We start from the raw sequence: 20,314 nt of genomic DNA, 5'->3' as shown, positions 1-20,314 counted from the left end.
ACATTGTCCTTGGCAGTACAGTTGGCCTCAAGATGGCCATATCTTTGACAGTGGTAAAATATAATTGCATGGTATCTATCTCTCACAGTATACACTCGCCATTCTAGTTATCTTGTCATGAATCATCTCTCCGGATCACCTTTCAAAATATAGTGCATTGTGCCACCTGCAGCAGGCTTGGTAAAATTCTTCTCAATTTTTCTCTCAACTCCTGGAATCAAGTGTAGGAACTCATTCCTGTTTAACAGTATCTCAGTTATCTATTCCTCAGTCTCCTCCTTGTGCACAATACAAATTATGATCTTTGGCCTTAATTTTCCCACACATTTAGTGTAGACTTGCTCTACATTTTCCAATTTCTGAGCTGCTTCATTCCTTGTAATTCTCAGTATCAAAGTTCATAACAATGCTACCTCCATTCGTGAATTTTGAATCAGTAATCTGAATGCCATGTAGTGCCCGGGAAACTTCGTCTTTCATCTCAGTAGCCTTTTTATTTTGATCAGAGGCCTAGATAACAAGAAGATTTTTCTTCACTTTCCTCCTCCGCTTTGCAAAGTCAGCCCAACTCCTACCCGCCAAGTCCACATCTGCTTGATCAGCGAGGAGCACATCAGCCACCTCACTCAGCTCCTCCTTCACACTCAATGCCTGAGACTCAACTTCATCTTTCACAACTGATATTTCTTTAGATAATTCTTGCTTAAATTCATCCAATTTTTGAATTGTGTTGGTAGCCAGAGATGCTTTGTGAATGCAAGGCGTACAAATCCAGTTTATTTTAGGTATATTATCCTGCTTGATTCCTGTCAAATGAGCACATTTCACATGGCACCACTTTTAACCTTTTCATTGCTAAACGCTCGCAGCGAGCGTTGAGTGTATTTGCTGGTGGTGCTAAACACTCGCTGCAAGCTCCACCTGCACTCAAATCTCCCACGTATGAAAGTGTTCCAACACTAATTCTCACAACACAGGATTGCCAATTGAGTGGGTTCTTCACTAAATTTGGTGGAAAATCATATCAGCCCAGCACAGCAAATCTACGGATGAGTAACTGGTGGATGTTCTTGCCCAATATAGCAGCATTTTTGCATAGCTTCGCCTATCACCTGACTGATTCTTTGACCAATTAGTTGTAAATATTGCAGTTGGCAATACTCCCTTGCCAGAATCTTAAGGAGAGATGTCCACAGTTCTCTCAATATGGCTGATCATCCCGCATGCACCGCCGTAAGTGTTAACATTCAACACTCCCTGAACGTGCACGTACATTCATAAGAGAGGCACCTCCTCTTTCCAATGGTCTTTTGGGTTTTTAGGTGTGATGAATAGTTTTTGAGATACAGAGGTTAAAAGGGACCCCCCCATTGGGCTGCCTGACTGCTCCTGAGGGGATAGTCGTGTCCACACCACGTGCAAGGAAAGGGTTAAGACAAAAAAGGCATCCAATCCACTTCTCGCCTGTAAAATTCTCACAAACGTAACACAAATCTCTCACGCCCCTGGCCCTGCCAGCCATGTCGACACAGCAGCTTCCGTGAGGAGCTAAACGCAACGCATGTCCGCTCAGGACCACAACTCACTCACTCACCCATCACAATCATAAAACTTAAGCTTAAGCTCTTAATGATACCTACTCCAGAAAATGGAGTGATAAATTGAAATCATACTCACCATAGCCATAACAATTCAGACAACATTGTGCCCACAAGACCATTGATGGACATGTACAGTAGCTGCTGAAGGTTTGGTAGCTGGAAGGGCTCCCAGCCAATGACTTCTAACAGAGGAAATCCAGGCCAGAGTATGATTGCATTGAACAGACCTACAAAACCTGAAAGGAATGCAGTTACAAGGTTAAGATTCATTCAGTTTATTTATATCTAGACTACATGCAGATATATTCTAATAGCAGAAGTGTTTATTATTCCAGTGCAGGATACAGGCCTCTCCCAAATGTTTCCAACAGTTTATGTTTGTGTCCTGTTCTTGTAGTTTCCAGTTTTTATGCAAATTTTCTCCAAACTCCTCAATTTCATTACACCATCTGCAGAGCAGCCTTCCTTTTGATCTTTTCATATAAGATATTTCTCAATCTGACTATTTTTGTCCATCTAATGACCTCTCCCACAGGTATCCTTACAATTCAATGGAAAATGAACAAGTCACAAAAGGCAGAGAAGAGTACCTGGAAGTGTTTGTCCAGGATAATATGTCAACCAATAAACATATTAATAAGATTGTCAAAGAGATGTATGAGGTGTTGACAAACATTAGGGTGGCATTTCACTATATGAACAAAGATATGATGAAGATGACAGTGTCTCTGATCTACCCCAGGTTGGAGAATACAGTAGTATGGTTCCTATACAAAAGTAAAGATGCTTTAATAGTGAGGATATAAACATCACCCACAATGTCCCACATCAAAAGGATACACAAGGACTGAAGGAGACCACAAGAAGCCAGACAGCCTACACATGGCAGCTCCAGAAGATGGGTTATTCACCAAATTCCCTTCCCATCCATAAATATATCGGTGGCATGCACAACTCATCAAGTCCAAGCTCGGGCCAAGCTGGAGGGCCAAAATAAACTGTGCTTCTTCTTCTTCTTTTGACCTGTTCCGCGTGGGTGCCGCAAGACAGACTTTCTGCCAAAATGCCATTCACTTGTGCAGTGCTGGGGTGCAGCAAAATAGTGAACACAGCCAACACGTGCTGTTTTGTTGGCCCTCTGGGCCGAAAGTAACCCCATTGCGATAGTGAAGGTACTCTCATGCACGCCACCTATATCTAACCTCCATTTAAAGTTTCTAATTGTGTTTGCCTAAACTACATACCTACTCAGTTTGCTTCACTCATCCACCAGACTACCATCCTGTTAGTGAACCAGTTCTTGCCTGTTTCGTTCCGGAACTTGAATTTATCCATCACATCACATCAGTTTATCATAAAAGTGCTGCATCTAAATTGCCCTTGTTAATCCCCTTGATCCATTTAAAAAAGCTAAATTAAATATCCAAACAGTCTACATATTTCCAAAGAAAATATGTTAAGTTTTTTAGTCTTTTTCCGTAAGGTAAGTTCCTCAGTTCTTGGATCACTTTTGTCATACTTCTCTATAGCCTTGAGGGAGTCCTTCCTGCAATAGCCCCTATTGCAGGAAGGACTCCCGATTCCATTTCTCAGCTGCGTTTGAGAGAGGGAGCCAGGCCGCCCGGACAGCCTCGGATCCTCTCAAACACGTGACGCCACAGCACGAGTTGCCAACTCGGACCGAGCGCTGCAGCCCGGTTTGGAGGTGGAGCGCCTCCGTGCTGTGATGACATCATCAGCACATATGGCGGCCCAAACAAACACATATAAGTGCTTCCATTGCATTTCACCCCTTGGTGCCACCGTAACCACTGCAGCTTCCTTTTTATCCTCTGTTGCAAGGAGCTCGTCAGCCAGGACAGCTAGTGATGCATGTTTAAACATTGTCAGGAAGATCAGCGGATGCCATTTTGCTGCCAGAACAGCTAGAGAGAGAGCAGCAGACGCCATTTTGCTGCCAGTGAGACGCCGCTGGTCTCGTGGTGACTGCGATTATTCAATGTTTTCTGCCTCACCTTTGCACCACCATCATACTAATCCATTAATCTGTTGTACAGTTAATTATTAATTTAACTTTTTTGTTTCTGGTGGTTGGGGGGGGCACGTGACCGTCCATATGTAGTTTTCCCCATAGGTTATTAAGTCTGCCATTTGCGCATTTGCCATTTGTGCACCTTCAGACTGCCCATATGTGTGCAAATGGTGAGGTTTTACTGTATAATTATAATGAATGAGTAACTAGATTGCTATTTAGATTGAATATGGATGTATGCAAAATTATGGTTAAAATTTCCTTGTAAGTAAATTAAGACATTCAGTCAGCAGGCAGGAATATGGCAAGGCACTACATAGCTTTGAGCAAGTGTCAACCACTCAGTTTGTCATTAAATTTTCATTCATTGTTCATTAATTAACCCCTTCACTACGGCTGGGCGAAAACAGTGCCCTGCCCCGGATCCGGTCTGGCCGCGCGCACCAAATTTCAAATGTCGCTACTGAATATAACAAGTTTTAAGCCATAAACTCAATGTAATCATCATGTATTATATTTAAAAATATGCAAAATTAAATGGTGCACATAAAGAAATATAGGTTAATTGATAATTTTGAGATGTATGCATGAATATACAGAGAAATTTGCATTATGCGTAGGTGATGTGTGTCTGGCGAATTGTATTTCTTTATATTAGTTGTGATAAAGAAATAGATTTGTGGAGGAAAGTGGAGGAGAAGGAAGGGAAGGACACAGACGTAAGATCATGGAAAATATCCCACTGATTCAACGGCAATACACACAGATTTCACGGAGTAAAAGGCTGAAGAGCCCAGATGACCAGGAGGGTGTATGTAAGTGAGATAGAGGGAGGGCATGTTAGAGGACCACCTCTAGTGAAATGGAGAGACAGGGTGCAGGAGTATGTTGGGGAGAGGGGTGAAAGATCCTTGAGAAACTCTGAGCAGGCAAGGGGAGTGTCTGAATAGAGAAAGATGGAAACTCTTCTGCCATGGCCATCCCCTGGTGGGAGCTCCTAGGAGCAGGCATCAAAGATGACAGGACAGGACATACTCATGAAGAGGGAATATTAGGGTTTAATTGTCTAATTTCTAAAATATGACTCACCAAAGAACATGGTGAAATCCATCTGGTTCTCAGTAGGTACCCTCCATTTAAGGAAGACCATGTAGCAGGCATAGAGTACAGCTCCTGCTAGTGCCCAGATTACTCCCACTGGTACATTCTTGCCCTCCAAGGTGATGTCTTCAAGACTTATCAACACCTAAAAGTAAAAAAATATACATAACCTCAGTCATTATTAACCCATCAAAATATCCATGTGGCAAACAAGATCTAAATTTTGCTAAGCAAACTCTAAGGGGGAAATGCAAACAGTTTATAAAGTGGGGGTCCCTTGTGCAGTTGGTCAAAGCAATTTCAATTCACTTTATCAATATTGTATAGAGGATAGGTAGCATCAAAAACTTTCCATCAGTGACCCAATATTGCAAAATCAAGGTACCATACTACTAGTTAATCCAGTCAAATAACACTCATTTTGCATGAAACCAACTTAACACGACTTTCCTCGAAACAAATTTCATGTTAACTATAGGGTACCTCCTACTGTAGCCAGTGGCATCACTATTTATAGTTTCAGTACTCTTCAATTATCGTTTTACAAGACTTTCCAAATCAGCTTCACTATATGTCTTTTTTTTCTTTTTTCTAAGACTTAGAGGAGGTGATGGCCGAGTGGTCAGCATGCGGGTGTGGTGAGTCCGTGGACCTAGGTTTGAGTCCCACCAAAACACAATGATTTTTCAACCATCACCAAGTGGCAGAAGATTACCCACATGCTGCCCAGATCTTCAATCAACCCTAACTTCAGTAACTTGGTTCAAGTGGAGCACTGGAGGCCAGCATGGGACAAGGAAGAGTCATACTTCACATCAGCCACTATAAATAAAATTTGCTTGCACCACTAATGGGCCACCCAAGAGGGCCCTCAAGACAGCCTACCAGCACTATAGACAGCACCTAAAAAAAATTAATGATAATGATCAAATAGATATGTATCAAGATGCTGACACTTACCACACCAAGGACCATAAGGAGAACTGAGATTAGTTTGGAGATAGTAAACTTGTCTGCAACTGTTGATGGGAAGATGGCAGCAAGGATGAGGGTGAAGAGACCAGAAGCTGAGGAAATGACATTAACAACACCTGCTTCAGTGTCGCTAAGAGCTATCTGGTAAGCATAGTTTCCTGCAAACCACTGGAAAAAAAAATTGACTATTAATCATAAAATAGTTAAATAGCTGATTATACCATTTTGTGCATTTTCAACCAATACTTCATTCAGTCTTCAAATAACTTACATAAGAAAATGACATTTTATCAAGATTTGATTGCCTCTTTAGTTTTACTGACTAGCAATCTTATTTTTGTAGCCAAAATCTATCTAGAGATGTGGTTCATTTCCCAGATAATGCTAGTTTTACTATTAGTTGCATCTTTAGGTAGTAAACTGATGGCTCCATTATGGAATGGTCTAGGTCAGCAGACCCATAAACTGATCAGGATGGACTGACTACCTGACCTTTCTAGATTATGAGACCAAAGTACAAGCCTTCAAATATAAGATCCTTCAGAACTTTGAGGTCCTCCTCCCTCCCTAATGAAACACTTCAATGTGAATTGAATCCATTCTCATCATCTTCCTCACCTGCAGAATTTTGAGGACAGGCAAAGGGGGAAGGACCAATAGGGGAGGCAATGCATCACAGAATTCAACTAAGCAGCTCCAAATCAATTGTAAAGAGTGTAGCAGAGAGTGGACTTCAGGCTTACTACACTAACAGTAGGAGTCTCAGGAATTGGACAGATCTACTGAGGGGGAAAGCATACATAGAAGACTTCAACCTGATAGCAGTCAAAGAGACCTGGAGACACAAACAAAAACTTAATGTCGCAATTTGAAATAGCTGGTTACCAGGTGTTTCATAACGACAGAAAGGGAAGAGTTGCATTTTTTGTTAAAAACACACAGTGTTCCGCTAACAATTCAGTTCAAACAAACGTTGCCTCAGAATCAGTTTGAGTGGGCATCCATAAAGGGAAAGACAAACTAACTGTTGGGGTTATTTACACGTCACCTAACCTTAGCAGGCAGGACAATGGCACATTACTACAAGAGATTGGCAGTGTGACCAGAAGTTAAAACATCTGCATTTGGGGTGATTTCAACTACAGGAATATTGTGGCATAGTGGGTGACCTAGAATTTAAGGATGATATTTTATATCCAGATCTAGTAAAGCATTAGACAAAATTCTTCACCACCAGCTGATACTAAAATTACACTCACAGCATAGGTGGGAAAGTGCTGAACGAGATAATGGCATGACAAGCAGAGTGCATATTTTGGTAAATATCTGACTGGGGCTGTGTTACAGATGGGGTCACACAAGGGTCAGTATTAGGTCCATTGATGTTTAGCATTTATATTAATGATTTGGGCACAGGAATCAATAGTGATGTTAGTAAGTTTGTGAATGCTACAAAGATCAGTAGCATAACTAAATCAGATCAAGATACTAGCATCCTCCAAGACAAACTAAACAGATTGTATGACTAGATTGAGGAAGCGTCAGATTGAGTTCAATGAGAAGTATATTATCCTGAGTGTAGATATGAATAACTCTTCACATAATTATTGCTTAAACAACACTCCCCGAAGCAGGTCTGGGTGTGAAAGGGATTTAGGGGTCTTAATAATCACTGATCTCCACCCAAGGGCTCAATGCATTCAGTCTAGGAATCATGCAAATAAGATACTAGGTTTAATTTCCAGGAGTGTAGGCAATAGAAGTGCTGAAGTCATCCTCAAGCTATATTCAGCATTAGTTAGACCTTACCTCAATTATGCATTTCAGTTCTGGTCACCTTACTATAAAAATGACATCAAAATGTTAGAATCTGTGCAGAGGAGGATGACAAAGATGATTCATAGGTTAAGAAACTTGCCATATGAGGACAGACAAACATTTAAAATTGCATTCTCTAAAAAGGAAAAGGGTGTGAGGAGATTTGATCAAAGTCTATAAACGGATGAAGGGCTTTAAAAAGGGTGATTTTAACTGGACGTGCACAACGTGCTTAGTGGCATAATTCAGGGTGCAGTCCACCACCGCTCTTCTCACTTGCGTGGTTGCTGACAATAGATTTTTTATTTCTTTTTTAGCATTATTTTGTCTGCTTGGATTATTATTCTTTTCATTTTGCTATATGACTCACTTTCATGATGACATAACATTTGTTAAGAGTAAAAAAATACATATGTATGAATAATTCAAGCCATATAATGAGGAAGTCCTTATCTGGATATAAAATCCATCACCCCGGGGGTTTACGTGAGGCACATAACTTTGCAATCAACTCATCAAAGAATAGCTTGAAAGCGACAGTGAATGACATCAGACATGAGTCCCCTAGTGCAGGATTCAGTCAAGAAAACTGAAAAAACAAACTGTGGCATTGGATCAGGACACTTGTCAGAAAATACGTCTCCAATAAACTCCTAACGTTTCTCAACCTCCCTCATCTCTACCTCAGGAGCCTCAAGCTCATCATCACTATCCTCTATGTCTACCATACATTCATCCCAATACTGTCATCAGAAAGGTCATTAATAATGACTGGAAGACAAACACTCTAAATCAGAGGTTCTCAAACTGGGTGCTGTGGCACCCTGGGGTGCCATGGACAAGATCATCATGAATTTTGAATTTTTTTTTTTTTCTTTTTATGTTAGTCTGCATTTATAACTCTTAAGTTAATCTAATTCAACTGATGAGTTCTGTTTGGGCATGTACTGTACCGTATGTTAATTTTGGTTTGAGTATGGATAATAATTTTAATTCATTAATTAAAGTCATTTAAACAGGTACAATTGTGTATAAGAAGTGAATTCATGTGAGGAGGGGGGGAGGGTGAAAAAGGGGTGCCACAAAAGGGTTTATATAAGTTCAGGGTGCCATCACTGAAAAAAGATTGAGAACCTCTGCTCTAAACACCAAAGACAAAGTGAGCGGGTTGCAGCAGCGCGTTGGGCCAGCCAGCCAGGGGGGTGCTGTCATATGGGTGGCATCGTATTTATTTACCGTTTTATGACTGAATGATGACCAAAGGGGGCGGAGCCAAGATCTGAGTGAGTAAGGCATTCCAAGGACACACTATGCTCCCTGTAACTCAGCCCAACATTTGTATTTCTCTGAATCTAGGGCACAGAGGGATGACATGCCAGGCGCGTCACTGCATAACTGTACAGGCAAGCAAGCCATGACGCACCTCATGCATCACAATAGTGAAGATGTTAATAATGTTTTGGTGGTGAGAGAGCTGAGTAGGACACATACCAATGGGTTCAAGTTGGATAACTTCAGATTCAACAAAGACAGAGGGAAGAATTGGTTTACCAAAAGAATGGTGGATGAGTGGAACAGGCTCGGCAGTCATGTTGGAAGTACCAATACGATAGGTACATTCAAGAAAAATTAGGCAAATTCATGGATAGTAAGGTTAGGTGGGGTTAGGTTTACCTGAGCTGCCATGCATAGGCCTACTAGCCCCTTGCAGACACCTTATTTTCTTACAAATTCCTACCTTTAACAGTTCTTTCTTAAATGTCCTTTGGCATTGCTCCATCTGAATATAGCATTCCTACAAATCATTTAGTTGACCTTTAGCATTTCCATAGACCCTTACAATACTGACACAGGCTCTCTACAATTTCATTTACAGTAAGATTTCCAAATAATGTTACCATCTTACATCACCTTCTCTAACTTTTTGAAACACATTGCTATTCTCACACAAAAAATTAAACATTTCCTTAACATCTTCATTTAGCTTTGCTTTTTTTTTTTTTACTACAGTGTTTTTAAGCATGAATATTTCTTGATCTATTTTCTTCTCCACTTTCCTAAGACAACACCTTCCATTCATCATACAGATCAAAAAGAGCAAATAAAATGTTCTCATAATTTACATTATTTGGGTGGAAAACTGAAATGTAATTAAACTAATGTTCTTTTTTGCTGTAATAAATTTCTTGACCAGTGAGTGACATAAACATAGTATATATTAAGTATCCAGTCTGACCTAATATCAAATTAAATTTTTGTCAACTGAGGGCAGTTATAATGTTCTGAGCTATGAACTAACATCCAGTATTTACTATTGAGCAACATAACCTCATACTGTTTGACAATAAAAAAAATCCAGCAACCCTCCTCTATCTACCTATCTATATCCCCTATCCTTTGCTCACTCATAGGAACATTCCTCATGTTGGTGGCCACGGCAAAAGTGGACACCCTCCTCCTACCTTTCAACTCACCAGTAAACAAAATATGCATGAAACTTTCATCACTTGCTTGATAGATAACTTGTTGGCTTCTTGAAGAGCCAACTGCTCTGCACGAATGGAAGCAGAGAAAGACAGGCGGGACAACATGGCATCCACTGCATCAGATTCAGACATCTGCCGCACCTACAACCATGAGGGACTTGTTCAATACACGTTTCTGTTTTAGAAATTACAGATATACTATTTTCTAACCTACCTCCAGATACATGTACCTTATTATGATCATTACTGACCCCATATCTTGTAGAGGAAGTATGAAGGAGTATCTCGTACTACATGAATTAGAATGGAGGGAATTTGATTGCTGTGGTCACCTCCTTAAGGGAGTTTTAAGAAGCAAGGATCAGAAGAGATAAGACCATTGTAATCTGACAGAACTTTAACAATATTATTATACTGATTGAAAAATAAATTATTGTATATACTCATGTAAAAGTTGCAATTTTTATCTATATTTTTAGTCATATAGGGGCTGACTCTTATTTGAGCACTAATTTTCCTGGCTTTCAATTTATTCCTCAATCAAGCATATCAGCCTAGGTAGAAAAAAAGCTGACCTGTAATTCAGCAAAAAAAAAAATAACTCTTGGGTAGTCGCATGCATGTTGCATCAATATTTGTCAAACAACAAAATAATAACCCCTTTACTCTAATAATTACTACACTTGCTCAGTTACACTCTATCTACTACACACTTCCTGAAATAAATAAGTACCTGTTATTTTCCTAGATAAATACTGCAACACTGTGCATGTACTTGGCCAGAGTTAGTCCAACATAATCTATGTTGGAATTACACACTTTGCAGCTGTCGTTTGCTGTGGTGTATATATACAGTGTTCAAACCAATATGATTATTTTACAGCAGTTTTAGGCATGAAATCAATTGGTAAGCTTTACTTCCTGATACATTTAGCAAGTGTAAAATCACAATAAATGTACATCAGTACTTTCTACTTATTTAGAATTTCAGGGGAAGTGTGACCAACTGTTACTGCACATGTGACTGATGATGTGAGTAGCAAAACCATACTGAAAAAATAAGTAAATAAAGGTAGATTGTTATAAGTGGCACTTTATAAAATGCAAACAATTGACTTCAAAATGACAATGCTTGTTGATTTATAGAGTTATGTAAGAAGCTGCATGAATCCTTTAGCCAGTAATAATTCTGTCTTTAAAAGTTCCTGCATTACATCCTCAGTTTGAAAAAGACTGCTCTTTATAGGTAAGCTGTTGTCTTCTTCCTTCAAGTGGAGAACCAAACTTGAAGACCATTACAGTTAGCAATTCTTTGATCTTTCACATCCAGGTGAATAAATATATTAAAAATATTGAGGGATTAATTTTTCAGAGCTCAACTGTGTGATCCTCCAAGATCTGGATTTCAGTGATATCCAGCCCCACCAAATTTTACTTCCTACTCACCTCTTGGCCTTTAGCTGTGACTCACTTTCTCATCACTGGTCCTGTAGACTGCATTTGGTGTTGTAAAAAAAATTATGTGCTACTCTTGGAAACCAGTGTTATGTTTTCCACATGATTTTAAAAATTATCAATTTTTTTTTTGTCTCAAAAATAAGGAGTCAACATTTACGTGTGATCCACTATTACATGAGTATATACAGAAAGATCACGTGCCTATAAGTTATCCACACTTTGCACAAGAAAGCCATCAACTATCTTCGGGAAACTTTAAATTTCATTTGATTTTCGTTACTAGCAATCACATACAAACTCAAAATTTTACACCACAACAATGTTCCATTAAGCACAACAAAATTTATGTCAGCACACAAATATATCTAATGAGTGATCATGCACTGCTAGTCACACTTTGAGTATCCTAACATCCTTCAAAAAGGAAAAAAACATTACCAAGTCATATTATCTATACCACATGAATTGAGCTCTGAAATTATCATGCAAATTTAATGGAAATATAAAACTTCTCTCCTAAGCAATATAATGAAAGTGTTCACATTTAGTACACATACATGGGAAATTGGCTACTCACAGACACATTAAAACACATGTAAATAGAATCAAGAGTAAATAAACATAATGAATTATATAAGAAACTAAATACACTGAATCAATTAATTTCTTAAATTTATATATAATGATTCAAGTGGAGAAATTACTGTCATCATCATCATCATCATCATCATTTCATCGACGCCTGCTCCTAGGAGCTCCCACCAGGGGATGGCCACGGCAGAAGAGCTTCCAACTTTCAACAATTACTGTCACTTAGGAAAATTGAAGTGAATGGGATATATATTGTGGCTATACATTTTGATTTCTTACATCAGGCAGAAAACAGCAAAACTGCTTCGCATATAAAAAAACACTTACTAGGATAAGACACTGTAAGATCATCTAATTATAGTAAATCTCATTAAAATATAATCAAATAAACACTCAGTAACAGGAGCACACAAGACATTCATTAGTACCTCAGTCAGCTTACTGAAACGGACGGACTTAACAGATGAGTCATCACTCTCCCCATCTGAGCTCTTCTCTTGGGACTCCTGCAGTTTGAGGGGGACATAGCTAGGCTCACTCTGGAAAAGAACCACAACTCAACTTTCCAATTTGATCATACTGTAATACACTTTGAAAAATAATAGTAATTGAACTCTCCCAAATGACCAAACACTATCCAAATATTTTGAGTATACATATATGTAACCCTCCACATTTGCTGGGGTTAGAGGACATAAACTACCATGAATATTAATTTTCTGAAAATAATTGATACACATGTGAGCACAAAAATTTTCATAAAAACACAACTGAATTGTACCTGTGCACCTGTTAAACATAGAAAAATGAGCATTTATTACCTCTAAGGTATGTGGGAGCAATGCACAAACCTGTACTGCTCTTCCTAGAACATGGGAAAACTGCTGCAGAACACAAATTAATACCATATATCATTAAATCACTAAAAAATTCACTTATTACCTCTTTGATATAGTACAGCAAGGCTATATCATTCACTGCTACTTTAGCAAATGTGAAATCACTGAAAATTTGTAAAAACAATTAGGATCATACGTTTGCTCTGCGAGGTGACACTGCCACGATGACGACAGTGTAGCAAGGACTGAGAGCAAGACAAGGAGCTAGCAGTGTGGGGACAAGGGCAAGGGTATGGCAGGGAGCAGCTGGTGACATAATTAAATAAATCTTGCTGTCACGTGGGAAACAAGTGACGCCACAACTGACCCTGTGAGTTTACAGGGGTAGTGGCCGTGAATTCAGTTGTGTTTTTATGAAAAATTTTGTGCTCACATGTGTATCAATTATTCTCAGAAAATGAACATTCATGGTAGTTTGTGTCCCCTAATCCCAGCAAATGTGGAGAGTCATGGATCTTCATACTTTACTTGGATTATAATTTCCTGCCATTAAGAATTCTGACTACAAGAATTTTCCCCCAAGGAATTTGAATTAGTCTACTTTCCCCTTTACAACATTCATTTTACACCTCCTTTACACTTTACACTGGCTCATCGATTTCTCTTTGTAAGTCACTTTTACTTTCTGTAATTTTGTGCAATAAAATATAACTCTCTTGGCCACAAGCTGCATGTAGCTTTATAAAATCAAAGAATACAAGTGTAAATTATATGAACAAAACAGTTAAGGGAAAAATCTTACCATATTTCAACAATAATAATATTTCTGTGAGTACATAATTAACTGAAACATTAATAAATAGAAACCTAGACAACTTTGAGCACTTTCAAAACACAAGAAAAATGGCAAAAGTCTGTCACAGACTCACCAGATGCCGACTTTCAGGAGAGAGTGGGTCCTCTTCATCCCCATTTATATCAACTTCCTGGAACAGTAAGATTAACTGATGCTTATTCATTGATTTATATTAGAGCTGTTGTGCAAAAAGAAATGTAATTCACACCTCTGCTACAAAATTTGATGGGGCAGAACCATGCAGAACACAACCATAAAAAAGGTCCATGTAGAAACACTGCTCCAAAAAATGTGGACAGGTGTAACTTGAAGGCTTTCAAGTTGTAGGAAGGAGGAAATATAGACAAAAGAAGGCTGTTCCATGTTTATCAAGTTTAATGTTTATCAAGTTTATCAAGATTTCCATGTAGAGGTGTTTGCAGAACCTACCAATCCAACCCCAAGGAGGGGAAGGGGTCGAGGTCAACTTAAAGCGCCCAACAGAAAGGGGACACCATGTAAGGGAAGGGGAAGAAAAAGGTGGTGGGGGAAATGTTTGGTACAGCCAAGAGAGAGACAAATAGATAAATAGATAGATTGCTCACCTGGTATATACACTCCTCATGACTAGTATGAGAACACTGATGTCTCCATGGCTGCCAGAAGATAAAGCCCAAAAGGTAGAGAGAAAACATGCTGGTCTTCAAGTAGGTGCTGAAGAAGGGTTTATTAAAGCCAGCATCATTGAAGATATACTGAAAAAGAAAACCATTACAGAATAACTGTTCTTTGCATGAAATAATCAATTATACGTTCCATAATTTTGGGTGTATAAGACGCACATTTATTTTCATGACGATTTTCAACAAAAAAAATCATTCCTCTTTCCTCAGCTCTTTGCTTACCTCATTTTTCATTATCATTTAGTATGCCTCATAATACTATGTATAATAAATCAAAATAAAATCCATTAGTCCATAACAAAACAATATATGTCTGTTGTAAAGGTTAGCATGCCTAGCTACAAATCTGTGAAAAGTAATGTGAAGGAACAGGGTGAAGAAAAAGAAGAATTCTTGCAGTAAGAGAGAGAAAAAAATAAAACATTTAACTGTGATATGCAGCAACAATGAGAGCCAGAGAGGATGGTTTACAAATTCAGTAGTGATAGTCAAACATGAATGGGACAGGAGGTTAGAGAGGAAAACAGAGCAAGGCGATGGCTGAGTGGTCAGCATGAGGGTGCAGTGTCCTGGAGGACCAGGGTTCAATAGCCACAACCACTGCTACAAGCTGACAGTTTTCAGTCATCACTGAGTAGCTTAAAACAACTCACGTGTTGTCCTAATTATTACCTAGCAATCTGAATCTAGTGAAGTGGAGTTCTGGGGGCCAGCATGAGCTAAGCAAGAATGGTGCCACTATAACAACTTGCCTGTGCCACAAACAGGCTGGGGCCAACCAGCAGGCCCCATCATGAAAGCCTATATATATATATATATATATATATATATATATATATATATATATATATATATATATATATATATATATATATATATATATATATATATATATATATATATATATATATATATATATATATATATATATATATATATATATATATATATATATATATATATATATATATATATATATATATATATATATATATATATATATATATATATATATATATATATATATATATATATATATATATATATATATATATATATATATATATATATATATATATATATATATATATATATATATATATATATATATATATATATATATATATATATATATATTTGAATGGTCTTGGGGGTGTTCGGAGGCAGGAAAGGAACGGAAAAAAAAATGTAATGTTCACAAACGTGTTTCCTACACACTGCTCGGAGGAAGGGGCACAAAAAAGTGAATGAGCTAAAGTAAAGATAAAAAACTGAGTGGTGACATGAGTACAAAAATGCACATTATGTTATTGGGTGTGATAAATGAGTGAAGATATGGAGAGCAAAAAGGTAAGTAAATGAAAGTCTAAATGAAATACATCATCCTAGTGAGTAAAGAGTAAAGTAACACACTTGAAAACAAGTGGGTAAATAAACATACGAAACATCAAGAAAAGGTGAACCTGAGAAGCAATTCAAAGTGATATATGTCACAAAGAGTAAGACCATCCTTGTACACTCACTCCCATCCCATCTTAGGGACACCAACTTTTCATTACATAATAATAATAATAATAATAATAATAATAATAATAATAATAATAATAATAACAACAATAATATTAATAAAATTATTACTACTGCTACTATTAGTAATAATAATCACTGGTCACCTCTGAGAGTTCTGAAGAAGCAACCCAAATAATGTCCACCAAAAGGAGAACAAAGATGCCCAGGGCAAGTCGCCTCCCTCGAGTCATGGTAGCGCATCACTGTGAGGAGGGAGAAATGAAAACAATTTACAATAATAAACAAAATATTTCAGCATGAGGATCAATTACTGGTAAAATAGTCAGTGAATTGTTTGCCTACATAAATATTTATCATATACATTTTTTACTATCATAATCAAAGTACCATTTCATATGAATAACATGGGATGACATAAGGTTATACCACCACTGGTACCCAAAACAAACTGTTCTATCAACTTTTTTGCTGGTCAGCTGACGTTTTCTGTAATACATGTTCGAAAGAATGGATATCAGTGGATCACTAAAATATTTATTGTAAACGCATTTGTTTCTCAGTATAAAAATAACTATATTAAGACATAATACGACTGACAGAAATTAATCAACATCTGTTTCTACTGGAAAGTAGGTATACGGTCCCTGAAAGTCAAGATCAAGCCCAAGATTGCCCCTCACACGTAGCATCCCTGTGTGATTATGTAGTTTCTTCAGCAGCTTGGTGAGAGTTGCCGCCTGCAAACTCAGAAAGAATTTGCAGGTTGAAAGCAACATGAATAAGAAAGATCACCTTTTTGTGTGTTTAAGTGTCTCTTTACAGAAATTTCAGGAAACTGTACATCATTCACCTTGCTTAACCGAACATAGTTCTGAGCATTTTAAGCAATGAATATTTTTTTTTCCCAAATTGTTGTCTTAAAGTTTAGGGTGTGCGATATATGCCGGAGTGTGTCATACGCCGCAAAATACAGTATTTCCATTGATCATCGAGTTCCACACAATTTCACCAGCCACTTAGCACAAAGGATAGAGGTTGGCTCACCCTCCTTTTGTTAGCTGGACAGGCTGTGGCAGCAGCTTTGAAAAAATAGAATATACCTGTGATGTTTTTGGCCACCCAAAGAGCTGAAAAAGAAACTGGTGAACGCTGCATCACCGTTGCTGACACCGTGTCTGTTTACACATATCAGCTGAGCAACTGTTTGAAATTATCATTCAGTTTCAACTACCCAAAGTAGTAGCATGATATGCTTAAGAACCTGGAGTTGAAAAAGAAAATCATGGATATCCAAGATAAACAAAAAGCCCTCAAAAACCAAACAAAAAATACACCCAAAAAAACAGTGGCTTGTTTTCTTAAAAAAAAAAAAAAAAAAAGTTTTTTCCAACCCTGCAAACACCACACCAAACTCACACACAGACACACCCACACCCCCCTCTGATAATATCTGGGATTATTATGCTTGTATTCAGTGCCTTCTTTTCCTGGGTAGAAGCTTTCACAACTATGAGATTCTTCTTCACTTTCCTGCCTCTCTTCGCCACCTCAGCCCAACTGCATTCAGCATGCTCAACACGAATCGTGTCAACAACTGATCCCAGTTCCTCATGCACACTCTTAGCCCTTGATTCAACCTCATCTTTAGCCACAGATATTTCTTTAGATAATTCTTGCTTGAATTCATTCAATTTTTCCACAGTGCTGGTAGCCAGAGATGCTTTATGGAGGCATGGGGTGCATATCCAATTTATTTTGGGTATATTATCCTGCTTGATCCCAGTCAAATTAGCACACTTCACATGACACCACTTAGGACACAAACAGCATCCAATCCACTTCTCACCTGAGAATTCCACACAAACATAGCACTAATCCCCCAGTCCCTTGGCCCTGACAACCATGTTGAGTAAATTTCCAGTCTTTCACTGGTTTCCGACAGTCACAACCACAGGCCGCCACATCTATGCACAACAAAGTGGCATACAATCAAGGATCAAAATCAATTAAATCTAACCCTTGACAAAGGGGCTTTGCCCCCCCCCCTCGACCCTCCCACCTACTGCTGGGAGCTACATCACCACTGACCCCCCCCCCCCCTCCTCTTTGTTGAACCAAAAAATATCATTACAGAAACAAGTAATTTTCAACAGAAACAGAACTAAGAAATGTTAAAGAGCATGATTAGATCTACCAGAAAAGTGTTGACCACATGAGTGAAGTTGGTGAACCACTGGAGTAATACCGAACTCTAGCTTGAGGATCAGTGACCTTGGTCGAAATAATATCCTTCTTTTTTGTTTGCCTGGATACTGCAATCTAGAGTCACTTCAAGGGTCTCTACAACAATCCTAAGCTGACCATTGCCTTGTTGTCCTATCTTACGTCACTCGAGTTCCCCTAAACGCAACAATCCATTTTTAATCTAAAGTGGCATGATGACTGCTTAAGCCAATACTTACTTTACCCTGAGCGACTTTCTGTCCGTGTATCCATCACTCTACTGTCTTCGTGGCAATAAATGTCAGGGGGAACACACGCACGAGCCACCAACCTTCATCGCCGCCTGTGACAGTGTTTACGTGACACTCAGGGCTGCCAACCCTCTTCTTCTTCTTCTTTTGACCTGTTCAGCTTTGTATCGCTTCTTAGGTCCTCCTGGTACTTCTTTATATACTTCACTACGCATTCTTATATTTCGCTTCGTACACTTATATACTTCCACTGCACTGAGCTTTTTTTTCTGTACATTTCTCGCCTAGGCAGGTTGGAAAGGTTGCAGCTGATTGGCTGCACCGCTCTCTCGCAGACTCTCATGTCGGACCACATCTTACATGCTCGAGTGAAACATGTTTCTTTATTATATGCCATAGCTCACCTCATATACGAGATAGCCAGTTTTGGTTGACACCATCAGACTCAGCAGTGACTGTAGAATCAAGATGTGTTTTAAAAACTCGACAAAACAAATAAGAAAATGGTATTACGATGAGTTGAACCGTGAAGATGTTAAAAAAAAAAATGTTTATAACATGTTTTACTTATGCTCGCTGTTTTCAACAGTTGTTTATTGATTGCAGAAATATATTATTACATTACGTAGAAAAATCTCTCGTGAACGCGATAGTATGATCAGAATGCAGTTAAAGCTCCACGTATTGAAAACACAGAGTTATTTATAGCAACATGTCACTCGCCGCAACCATCACGGCGCGCGACACGCTGCGTGATGTTAAAAAAAAAAATGAGTGTCGCGCGCGCCGTGATGGTTCCGGCGAGAGACATGTTGCTATAAATAACCTTGTGTTTTCAAGACGTGGAGCTTTATCTACATTCTGATCACACTATCGTGTTCACGAGAGATTTTCCTACGTAAAGTAATAATATATTTCTGCAGTCAGTGAACAACTGTTGAAAATAGTGAGCATAATTAAAACATGTTATAAGCATTTTTTAACATCTTCACAGCTCAACTCATCGTAATACCATTTCCTCTCCTTTGTTGTTTTACTTGCAACAATAAACTATCACTCAAAATCAATCATTTTCTTTTTTGTTTTGTCGAGTTTTTACAATTCATCTTGATTCTACAGTCACTGCTCACTGGCTATATATGAGGTGAGCTATGGCATATAATATAGAAACATGTCTCACTAGAGCATGCAAGATGTGGTCCGACATGAGTGTTAGCGGGAGAGCGGTGCAGCCAAGCAGCTGCAACCTTTCCAACATGCCTAGGCGCTGGTAGGAATCTAGCTTAAGTGAACAGACTATAGTAATATGAAAAAAAGAAATTAAGACTAGACTATAATGTGTATGTTTGTATTTTGCAGTATGTAATATTCTAAATTGATTGATATGCATTTCGTTGAGCATTTATAAATGGGTTAGATTTTGAATTCATTTAAGTTAAACTAGATATTATATATTAAGCAAATCTGTGGTAGGGGGGCTCCCGTTGTCCAGTCTTTGGTCCAGTGGTAGTCTCTCCGCCTTGCGCTCCGGTGGGGTGCTGGAGCATATAGGTTCGAGACCTACCCGGTGCCATGGGAGTGGAAAGGTGGGTGGTTGCGCGGCATGCACCGCCTTCCTCCCTTGGGGTATATCCCCAACGAAATACACCCCCCCCCCAAAAAAAAAAAAAAAATAATTGTGGTATTATAGAAGTAAGAAGTTACAAACTCAATACATTGACATATTATTTGACTTTTATCACCTATGAAAAATAACTGTAAAAATAATAGTTTGCTATGCATACATTGTATGAATAATGTTCATTGATTTTTAGAGAATAAAAATAAGCCTTTTTTTTTTTTCACTTTGTTTATGTTATTTCAAACACCCTGCATATTACAAAATCAATGG

General features: G+C 38.4%; 1 protein-coding gene across 1 annotated transcript; it reads right to left on the bottom strand.

Annotated features, from left to right (window-relative positions):
• Positions 1 to 4,960: 4,960 nt before the first annotated feature.
• Positions 4,961 to 18,714, bottom strand: LOC126998722 (solute carrier family 35 member F5-like). The gene is given in 9 exon segments (XM_050860711.1): positions 4,961 to 4,971; positions 5,695 to 5,784; positions 5,787 to 5,877; positions 10,002 to 10,154; positions 12,491 to 12,601; positions 13,831 to 13,887; positions 14,342 to 14,491; positions 16,093 to 16,191; positions 18,412 to 18,714. Coding segments are annotated over 8 exon segments (750 nt in total). The 5' UTR covers positions 16,180 to 16,191; positions 18,412 to 18,714.
• Positions 18,715 to 20,314: the final 1,600 nt, after the last annotated feature.

This window comes from Eriocheir sinensis, chromosome 15 (genome assembly GCF_024679095.1).
Source record: "Eriocheir sinensis breed Jianghai 21 chromosome 15, ASM2467909v1, whole genome shotgun sequence".
Classification (NCBI taxonomy): Eukaryota; Metazoa; Arthropoda; class Malacostraca; order Decapoda; family Varunidae; genus Eriocheir; species Eriocheir sinensis.
Note: the sequence above shows the minus strand (reverse complement) of the source record. Positions and strands in the feature narration are given on the sequence as shown.